This window comes from Lactuca saligna, chromosome 5 (genome assembly GCF_052625555.1).
Source record: "Lactuca saligna cultivar CGN05327 chromosome 5, ASM5262555v1, whole genome shotgun sequence".
Taxonomy (NCBI): Eukaryota; Viridiplantae; Streptophyta; class Magnoliopsida; order Asterales; family Asteraceae; genus Lactuca; species Lactuca saligna.
This window is the reverse complement of record NC_136421.1, coordinates 285,502,931-285,514,308: the sequence shown is the minus strand read 5'-3', so window position 1 is coordinate 285,514,308 and position 11,378 is coordinate 285,502,931. Positions and strand designations below refer to the sequence as shown.

Below are 11,378 nucleotides of genomic sequence, written 5' to 3'. Positions count from 1 at the left end.
TTGTTTCTTAGCCGAAGATTTGAAAAAAAACCCTGCTGCCACTAACGTGAGGTGGTGGCTGCCGCCATGAACCACCACCGGCCACCATAAGGGTGGCTGTGTGTGTGTGTGTGTGTTATTTTATGAGTGTGTGTTATTTAGATATTATTGTAAAATGTATTGTGATCGGTATAAGAATAATAGAATGAAACTCATAACCACCACTGTTAGGTGGTGGCTGCCGCTTCCTGCTGCCACCAACCGCCGTGTTGGGTGGCGATGTGCCTAGTTTATGTTTTGACTCGTTTGGGGTGCTTCGATAGAATGGGCCCAATGAAACCCTAGTAGGCCCAATAAAACCCTAATGGGCCTAATGAACCTTAATTGATCAAAAGACCTAACTATTGGGCCTATTGGGCTAAGATGGGGTTGGAAACCCTAATTAAGGTTTAGAAAACCCTAAAATTAGATTTATGGGCTTTAGACTTATCGGGACCCACATTTGGACCATTAGATTTGGACTATGTGTTAAGTCCAATCACACCATATGATTTCTCTAGTAGAGTGGTGGACTTAATGGATTAAGTCCTTAAAGGGTTAAGTGAGAAAAACTTAACCCTAATTGTCATTTTATGTGAAACCCTAATTTCACTTGGGCTTTGAGTTGGGCCTTTCTATTGGACTTTGGTGATTGGGATATTGATGTGCCATCCAAGAACAATTATATAGACTATAATAATTTAATGAGCTTTAGGGTAAGGCCCATGTAAAGGTTTGGGCCCAATTTGGAAAATTAGGCCATAGATGGGCCATAATTGCACCTTTGTGATTATGAGATATTGGGCCATTAGAAATGCCAAATGTTTAGACTAGACTAAATGGTTGGACCTTTGAATGAGACCATGTAAAGGTTGGGTCTAATTTGGAAAATTGGGCCATATGTTGGGCTTTGGTCAATGGTTTGACTTTTGGGCCTTGGACTGAATAAAGCTAAGTTAGGGTAAAGTAGTCTTTTACCCAAAATATGGAGTTGTGGTTATACATTGGGAACCACTTATTAATTGGGTATTGTTTGATGTTGACAGTTCGGGAAACTGTCAATCAGCACTGGAGTTTTATACGCGGGACTTCAGCAGTGCCATGTGAGTCTCCTCACCATACCAATGGGTATAAGGCACCAATTCCGGCCCATTTTATGATATGTGATACACTAGCTGAAGTTGTATTATGTGGCATGGTAGTTGGTTTATGTGATAAGGAGTATGCTAGTGATTATGTGGTACGTGATATGCTAGTGATCTTTGTGATACTTGCATGGAAGACCTCGGGGGGGGGGGGGGGGTCCAAGGCACTTAGGTGTAAGACCTTGGAGGCTTTCCACGACATCCTAGGTAAAGACCTTGGATGGTTCCCGAGGCACTAGGGTGTAAGACCTTGGAGGGTTTCTATGACATCCTTAGTTAAGACCATGTAGGGGTTCCCATGGCAGTGGGCTAAGACCCTAGAGGGTTTCCAGGGCACCCGGTGTAAGACCTTGGAGGGTTTATAAGGCTTCCCTATATGTTTATATGCATGGTTGGTGTATTTGATACGATTTACGTGAGTATGTGAATAAAACCTTGGAGGATTTCCATGGCATCTTTATATGTGTATATGCATGCCTATGTGATTGTTACGGTTTATGTAGCTGTTATAGCTGATATGAATTATGTGGTTATATGGATTGTGTGGGGTATGCTCTGGGGAACTCACTAAGCTTCATGCTTACAATTTTGTTTGGGCTCGGATTGATTGCAGTGCACACACCTATGATTTCCGCAATGAATGATTTTGGGATAAACTCTGATAAATATTTTACTTAATGATGATTTGAAATGTTTGAAATAAATGATATCAATGCTTTAACTACATTTAAAAATGTAATTTTTACCCTTGATTTTTAGGTCGTTACAATGCAATCTGACCCACAAACCCAAATCTGATCCACGAACCTGCCAACCTGTGAATCCGTATAAATAAATGGGTTGGTGGGTCATATATGAGTTTATGTTCCAAACCCGCCAACCCGTGACCTGTATATTTAAATGGATCGTGTTTGGGTTGACATATTTTGACCCGCCAACCCACGACATGCCAACCTGAACACGACACGATTGCCATGCCTAACCATAACAGTTTCAGTTTGAATTCCCAGAACACGTATGATACATTGTAAATATGGAGTTTTGGATAATGCCTACGAGATGTTCGATGAAATGTTTAACTGTCATATGTAAACAACTTCTTGATTCTCATTGCTATGCGTTAGTTTGGCATATTTTACTTGTCGTTTTGATTATGAAATATGACGAAATCATTGGCCAATAGGTCGTTCTTCGTTTGAAGTAAAATATATGAAAATTTTAAGTTTGTTGTTCTAGTTATATGCACTCTTAACATGGTTATAATCTTGCATTCCAAAATTTTAGTCCTACATTTAAATACTTTTGTATTTCAACCTCATGGAATTACATTGTTTACGGGGTTTGTTGTTTTTGAAGCAGTTTCAGCACTATGTCATTCATTACAAAAAAAAAAAAAAATTGAATTAAATTTCTTATAAAGTGGTGTATTTGTGGGTAACAAACAATTAAGCTTTATAAAATATATGATATAACTTTACATCACTTGGCACAATTTGATTTTAAAATAATTTGTTGTTTAGGCACAATTTGATTTTAAAATAATTTGTTGTTTATAGATAATACAGAGAAATATTATAAAGTTATAAACAAAAAAAAAAAAGGATAAAATGGTCATTTTGAGCAGTCCAATACGTAATCAAACAATATAGTTTTAATCAGAAGTTGATGTAGTCAGAGCTTCAGACCCAATCAGTTTCTGACTCAGTCGGATCTAAATCAGCTAACAACTATAAAAAAAAACCCTTAAACCTTTTCTTTGCTTATCAAAATCATGGAAACTTTACCTTAACACAAACCTTTGGATATTATTGCATAAATATTCATCTTAATTAACTTCTAGTTTTTTCATTTAATCTCTCTAATTAATTAATGTTATTTTCGGGTTGAGCCAAGTGTGTAAACCAAATAGGCTTATATAATAATTGTGTTGACACAAATTTGTGTCAATAATCACCAGGGGCGTAGCTACTTATCGCTAATTTTTTAAATTTATATAGTATTTGTATAGAAAAAGAATTAGGACCTACCTTTAAAAAATTTAGGACCTATCTATAACAAAATAAGAAAACAAATAAAGTAAAAAATAATGGAGGACTTATACTTAAATTTGAAAGTAAAAGATTAATACTTTCAAAACGTATCACACATCGGAAAATAAAGAGAGAGTTGTTTGATGTTATACAAATAAATCATGAATGGTTATTAGGAAATTAAGAAAAAAACAATATAACTCCCATATTGCTGGTTGTATAAAATAGTTATGGCAAATGAACTCTTTAAAAATAAAAGAGATTGTGCAAAGTAGTTTTTTTTTTGTTGCGAAAATCGCGTTTTGGGGTTAAGTAGACCTATTTTACTGATTTTAGTTATTCTATTGGTTCGGCAAACTCGAATTTTTACAAATTGGATGTTTTTTTTATTGGTTTGATCCGACCCAATTTGTCACATATAGCGTTGAATCTTTGGTTTTTCCACCTTCATTTAATTAGAAACCACGTGTTATTCTATTCTACTAGATTCGCGATTGATGATCGTATCTCAAATAGATACACACGGAATAACCATATAGTTGAACTTATAAAATTACACAAGGTATTTCTTCCATGACAAGTATTTAAATCTAGAACCCTAATTTACGATCGAGTCCAAGGTAAATGATCAAATATCTTTTTGTTCTAAATATATGAATGAACGTGAAACATTGAAATCTTGTCAAATTTTGACATTCAAGATTCTAGGTGACCCAAATGGCATACTGCACAATTGAACGACTATTGGAGTATTTTGTTAGTGATATGTCACTAGTATATTTCTTATAATGGAAGATAACAATTTTGTAGAAGAGTCACGTTATTCCCCCGAAATTGTTTGTATACGTCGGCTGGATATTCTAGGTTTTTATCGAAAATCCTCAAGTAGCTATTTTTCAAAATTGAAATGTCATAAAACATGTTCTCATGTGAAATTATTTTCTTAGTATACGATGGTTGGTGAACATGCTCGAAAAAAATAACTGGAAAATCACTTCTTTTCATTAATTAGGAACGATATATGGTTTTAATTTTGGAAAGCCAAAAACTTATTCTTTAAATATATTTTATAACAATCAAATACGATATAATCATTTCATACATCCAAACTGAAAAAAATAAAAGATTAAATAATACAATTTTCATCATCATAGACACCCTCCCCACACATGTTTTGCATGTGTCGTTCTGTATTTTATATGTATTATTATTCCTTAAAGTTTTATTAAAATGTTATTTTAAAATACCTAAGATCGAAAAAATGATAAATTAGTTTACCGTGTTGGTTTTACAAATAACAAAACAACAAACGACTCATTCCTTACACTATATTCCTAATAATAACATAATCACGTTTTTAAATAAATAGTTGCCAATTTAATAAACTCTAACCTAATTCTTAATAAAAACCTCATATGATACGCATGGTTCAACATCAAGAAGGAAAAAGAAACGCCTTATTGGATTTTAAGGTATGTTTTTCTGACATAACATGCCAAATATTAAAATTTGATACTCCATAAAAAGAAAACAATTTTAAAATGAATTATTATTTGTCAGAGAAAAGTTCTTGATTTTTCGAGTTATTTCAGTATATTGATATTGATCATATATACATACGTATTAGCCCTTTTAAATTTAAATTGGGAACAAGAGATCGAGGGTAGAATGGTAATTATAAGTCAGGTTAACATATAGCAGGTTATGATATTCATAAAACCGGTGCCTTGTTATATAATCTAAGCCGAGCCGATGGCTGTAGAGGAAATAAACATTGAGAAGAAAACAGAGAGGAACCCTTCTGCCATGGCCAAATCGGACCAAGAGAGAGAACCGGAGGATACAAAAGGGTCACCACCGGCGAATACGGCGTGGGGGACATGGGAGGAGCTCCTCCTAGCCTACGCCGTCAACCGCTACGGTACCAAGAGCTGGGACTCCATATCCTCCGAGTTACGAAAACGGAGCTCCGCCCCGATCCTTCTCACTCCTCATCATTGTGAAGAGAAATACGGAGAACTCAAACGACGTTTCAACCAATCTGATGAAGACGACGTTGAAATGGATGACGGCAGTGATACCACGACCACGACGACCACCACCACTGCTATTCCTTGGCTCGACGAATTGAGAAAACTCCGAGTCCTAGAACTGCAGCGAGAACTCCAAAACTACGATCTATACATCTCGTAATAACCAAATCTTAAAATACATATAGATCTAAAACAAATCTACTGTTTATGTGCGTTTAGTATCGTTAAAAGAACATATGAGAGAGATTTGATGGTTTCCGATGTGCTTTTTTGGTGCCAGGTCTTTGCAATTGAAGGTGAAGAAATTGACAGAAGAGAGTGAAAAAACCGGTGGAGAGACGAAGAAAAAGTCAGATTTAGGGCAACGAAATGAAGAGATTGAAATAAAAAAGGCGGAGGAAGAAGCGAAAAACGAAACGCCGGAGCCGGTGGTTTCCGGCGACGAGGATTCCGACCGAGATAACCAGTCGGTAAACGGATCGAACGGAAACCTAGAAACCGGTGTTGAAAAGTCCGAAAACGAAAACGAAAACGAAAACGAAAATGAAAATGAAAACGAGAACGAAGCGAGTCCGGTTGGGACCGGAGACGAGAAGCCTGAATCGGCGGCGCTTTCACCCGTTCGTGAGGAGGATTCGTGTAACGGTAGACCGGAAGGTAAAGAAGAACCGGTGAAAACCGAACCGGATGGGGAAGCGAGCGAGGCGCCCGAGTCAATAGCCGAGTCGAAAAGTGAGGGAACAACGAAGGAAAATTCAGATGTACAAAGCTCCGCGAGTAAGTCGAAGAAGGAGAGAGTTGATAGGATGCGACGTGGCTCCATCAAAGGGGATGAACGTGAGAACGAGGATCAATCCACAGATAGTATTCCTGTTCGATCTCTGCCGTTGGTTGATTTCCTGCACAAACTTCACAAACTCGGCTCGGCTCTCTTCGATCGGCGCCTCGATAGACAGGTAATTAATCCCTATATATATTTTTTACCTTTTTATTTTATTTTTTATTTAAATAATAAATATTTACCCGGTAGCCGTATAAAACCGAAAATCGAAATCGGTGTTAACCCGTGTTTTCAAATTTAATCTCACAAACAACTATTTTTACATTTTATTTTCAAATAAATATTTGGTATTCTCGTCTAATATACTTTATTTCTTTATTATACATTTATTATTTATGCTTTTTTGTTTTTTTATACTTAAAACATTTTCACTTATATTTTTTTTAATTAAAGCGCATAGGAGTATAGGACACTGGACATAAGGACAACGGTCCGTTTGGCGATAGCCCACATCACAACCAAATTTTCGTATACGCGAATAGTGTCGGAGGATTAAAAATAATGGATTATTTATAGTTTTTGTTTAAGACGTAAATATTATGTGGTATATGATATTAAAATGTTAAAATTATATATGATTATAGAAATTGACCACTTTGGATTCCTTTATTGATTTTCTAAAATCTTTTCAAGCAATTAAGATAAAAAGAAGTTTAGCTACGACAACATGTGCATGCGATGTTTTCATTATTAAAAAAAGTAACTTCATTACATTCAACGTTACGATATTCGCCCATCTTACATTTTTCACATTCACATTTGATGTATATATAATTTTTGTTTTTTTAAATAAATAAACTAATTTTGTTGTGTTTTGAAGTCCAAAAGAATTGGGAACTTTCTAATTACGGAAAACAGAGTTTATTTTTAGCTATGGATCACGTTATTTCTGAACCTATTTTTCATACGAATTAATAATAAATTATTTAAATTTATGATTACAGGAAAAGCTAAGGTACAAGAACTTAATTAGGCAACACATTGATTACGAAATACTACAAACAAGGCTAAAAGAAGGGTGGTATTCCGATGGAAACGATAAATTTTTCCGAGATCTGCTTCTTCTGGTGAACAACACTCGTATATTCTTCCCAAAGGAGTCGCCGGAATCCACCGCAGCCACCGACCTCCGAAAGCTTATCCAGAAGGAGATGACCTCGAAGAAAAAACAAAAATCCGATTCAAAATCAACCGACAAACAAAATTCATCATCAAAACCTAAAATTCCACCGGATTCTTCGTTGCTTCTGAAACCAAAATTGACCGGTCCGATTGTTGTTTGTAGAAAAAGAAGCTCGATAACAGGTAAAGGTGATCGGAGAAAAGAGCAACCAGATCTGAAAAAGGGGAAGAATCCTTCAAGCTCTCAAGACCATGGGAAACCATCAGCAGCTAATAACGAGACTTCCGACACTAAAAACGAAAAGAAGAAGAAGCTAACGGAAGCAGAGGAGAAGAAACAAAGCGCAGCAAAGTTTTTGAATCGAATGAAACGAACGTCGTCAAACTCCAACGAGCCACTTAACTCGTTGAAAAGCAACTCGGTTGGCGGCGGCGGTGGTTATGATTCCGACAGCAAAGAGCAGAAGAGAGGCGGTGGTAGCAACAAGGGTGGCGGCGGTGGTGGTGGTGAGGGGAAGAAAGATCAAGGGTCTAAGAAGAAAGGTAAAGAACAAGGAAGTCCGGCGAAGAGGAGTGTGGGGCGGCCACCAAAGAGAGCGGCGGCACCACCTCAGGTTTTGGGGAAACGGAATAGGGAATCCGGTGAGTCTGCGGAGACGTTGGGTTCGAAACAGACGAAGAAAAGATCAAAGAGGTGACTGTAGACTGTAGTGAAGTGAATTGGAATGATGGTAGGTTTATATTTTCAGGTATGATTGATTTGAAACTTATTATTAGTCTAACCCTCGGTTTATTTTGACGAATGTTTTTAACTTTTACGTTTGACAATTGACATGCTTGTTTTGGTAGATTTATATTTAAGAAAATTAGCGATTTTTCTTCTAATTTTGTATCCTTTTTGGTTTATTTGGCGAATGATTAAACTTTAAACTACTCATTTTGAGTCACAACCTTTGTCCTAATCAAATATTTATTTTTATACCATCTTTGAAAAGAGCATTATTTGGGTTTTTAATAGGTTTTTATTTATTTATTTATTTATTTATTTACCTTTTTAACAAGTTATAGATAAGTATACACATCATGAATAGTAATCGGTTAACCCATAAATTTGATTGATATAAGTGGAACCGGAGAGTTTGAGTTTGTACGTAAACTATTTTTTGTCAAGGGTTGATATGGATATATGAGATAGTCGATTGCCATTAAAATATTTTAAAACCTAATAAGGGTTTATTTAGTATGAATGAGATTATAGAAAATAGAATAAACGGGATTAGAGAATGAATGATTACATCTCATTATTATGTTTGTTGACTTAAAAGAATAAGCGATACAAACTAAAGTTTTGAAAACAAGAATGCAAAACAAATAACAAAAATAACTCTTTGATTAATTGGAAAATCACTCAAAACCAATGTTTTTACAATCTATTCTCATAATCATAAACTCGATTATGGACACGTATATATAGCCTAACATACCAACTTGTATTAGATTAGGAAACTTATGACCAACTTGCCATAAACTAAACTTTCCATAAATTAGATTGCTTGGACCCCAAGACTTAGGATTCCAACACAAACATGTTGTTTGATGTGCATTTAAGAAATTAATTGAACTAGATATGTTGCCATGCTTCGTATGGATCGTGTGCATCTGATGTGAGTGTCGTTTTTGTTTATAGATTAATAGGCGTTGTTGATTTTTTTAGTTAACTTTGGATTATTTTCATATGGATATATAATCTGTCTGAGATAGATAGAGAGCAGGAAAAAAATAAAAAATTAAATATGAGGATCAATATAGAAAAAATATAACAAAACAAAAAAATGACAGACATAGAAAGTGCAAGGACGAAAACAGTAAAAAAAATATGAGTTTCACTATTCCTAACTAATTGTTGACTCTTTTAGCGGAAAAATCCAGGCTTTGTCTCTGGCTATTTTTTGGGGTTTTTATTAAAAAATATAAAATTTTTGATTGCAATGAACAAAATATCAAAATGACAAAAAAATTATAGGGATTGGGAGTTAGTAATTTTTTAAAAAAGTGACCAAAGTTTTCAATTTCATAAAGTTTTTTGATTAAACTTTGAATATTAAAAGGTTCCTGAAAAATATAAAAAATTTGATTGCAACGACCAAAAGTATCAAAATAGTTAAAGAATGAAAAACAAACTTGACAAAAACATGGAATTTTACTAATCCTAACTTTGAACTATAAAAAAAAAAGACCAAAACCAAAGGGATGAAATCTGCCAGAGCCACAAAGTACTGTGACAAAATTGAAAGGTAAAAGAAAATAGACAGAATTACAACATCACCCATAATCAGAGACCATTTCTATCAAATCGTTAGAACTTTACTTTCCTAACTTTAGATATTTTTAATATATATATATATATATATATATATATATATATATATATATATATATATATATTAGTTGTGTGCCTGCGCAAAACGACGACAATAAATAGTTTTTAGACGACGATTAATTTATTTCAGTAAATAGTTTTCTTGCGTCTATCAGTTCAAACCATAAAAACCTTTAACTATAACAAAGTTACAATATTAGTATATTTTTTTAGCTTTTACAATCTTCAAGCGTTGATAAATTCATTCATGTGTCACTTCCTTGCAAATTGCAATTAATAACTCATTCATAATGTTAACTTATAATAACCATAACATCTTTACTTGTTTGTAGGGTTGTAATAATTCAATCTAATTTTTTCCCAATCTATTTTAAGTTGTTGTGTGTAGTATTGAAACCATTTTAATTTATAAATTTAACGCAAATGTTAATCCATTTGTTTGTTTAGTATAACATTTTACTTTTATTTTTTAACAATGTATTTTCAACACTGCTTGCTCCCGTGAATATTGATCCAAAAGTGTGGCTAAAGGTTGGAAATGAAGCTTCCAAGCTACAACTATGCTTCCATGGTGATCTCTTCTTCAAACCTCCAAAACCACCAAAACCTCAAGAAACACAAGCAGAGACTAGGGTTAGGGTTTTATTGAGTTTAGGGACGAATGAGGCTGGTTTGGAACCCTAAAATGACGTTTACTGGGTTTAAATATGATGGAAACCCTAAAAGATTGTGGGCTTGGGCTGCAGCGTACCTCACGTCGTGAGCTTAGTTAAATCCGAATCTTCATTAAATCCCTTCTCACGTCGTGACCCTTCAATGGTCACAATGAGCCCTGATTTTACCCAAAAAACAGGCCTTTGACTCCTTGAAGCCCAAAGTTGATTTGTTCTGGAAATTACACTTTTGTTCATAGCCATGGATTGAATGATAGGTATAAAGGGTGTGTGCTTATATGTTCATCTTAAGGGTTTTGTTTATAATCAGATTTACACAGTGAGGTTTTGATCACAATATGGGTGATATGACTTTATTTAACTAAATATTTTAGATCATTTATTTGAATATATTTGATTAAAATGTTATCTTTTAAGATTTATGATACTTAACTAGAGAACTACATTTTGTATATGCTATTATATGTATATGTATTATGTGCAGTGTATCGGTATTTTGGGGGAACTCACTAAGCCATCGGGCTTACAGTTTCAGTTTATTGTTTCAGGTACATCTGGGGATCGTGCCAATGCGAATGCATGCTCGTACAGCTCCTCATGCTTTGTTTATGTTTCGGGGAAAAACTCTGATATAGACTATTTTGAAAACAAATATGTAATAACTGTTGGTTTTTAAATGTTTTGAAAAGTTTAAATTGGTTTGAAATTTTTGGGTGTTACAAAAAGTCAAATCCTTCGGATAAAATTCGAGTTTTGTTGATTTGGTTAAGAACATAAGGGTTAAATACGATTTAAATTATATAAATGATGTTTTTATATATGTATTTGGAATAAAATACACTTAAAAATCAACATTTTTTCTTTGTAACCGAAAACCCTCGGACCACGAACCCCACCGAGAACCACTAGACTGAAATCCCATTTCTGACCGAAAACCCAACCGATATAAATGGTTTCACTTGAAAAATAAGTAATTTTCTCACTTTTTCAAACAAAAACACTCCCATTTTGCTCCCAAGTACCATACAAGAACCTTTATATATTTAAGAAAAATCCATCAAATCTTCACAATTTTCACCAAGAGCACCAAGAACACCAAAACTAATCTTTAAATCTTCAACCTTACAGAAAATAC

The 11,378-nt window shown here is 34.4% G+C and overlaps 1 protein-coding gene across 1 annotated transcript; it reads left to right on the top strand.

Annotated features, from left to right (window-relative positions):
- Nucleotides 1-4,906: 4,906 nt before the first annotated feature.
- Nucleotides 4,907-8,074, top strand: LOC145048090 (DNA-binding bromodomain-containing protein). Its single transcript, XM_078996506.1, has 3 exons — nt 4,907-5,382; nt 5,507-6,182; nt 7,012-8,074. Exons 1-3 carry the CDS (start codon nt 4,946-4,948, stop codon nt 7,885-7,887), a joined length of 1,989 nt encoding a protein of 662 aa, XP_078852632.1. The 5' UTR covers nt 4,907-4,945; the 3' UTR covers nt 7,888-8,074.
- The last annotated feature ends 3,304 nt before the right edge of the window (nt 8,075-11,378 follow it).

Excerpts from the sequence above, each read along its gene's own strand:
- LOC145048090 (XM_078996506.1), top strand. The coding sequence starts at position 4,946 with ATGGCTGTAGAGGAAATAAACATTGAGAAGAAAACAGAGAGGAACCCT. Across the intron at positions 5,383-5,506 it reads AACTACGATCTATACATCTC|GTCTTTGCAATTGAAGGTGA; the intron begins GTAATAACCAAA and ends TTTTGGTGCCAG. Across the intron at positions 6,183-7,011 it reads ATCGGCGCCTCGATAGACAG|GAAAAGCTAAGGTACAAGAA; the intron begins GTAATTAATCCC and ends TTATGATTACAG.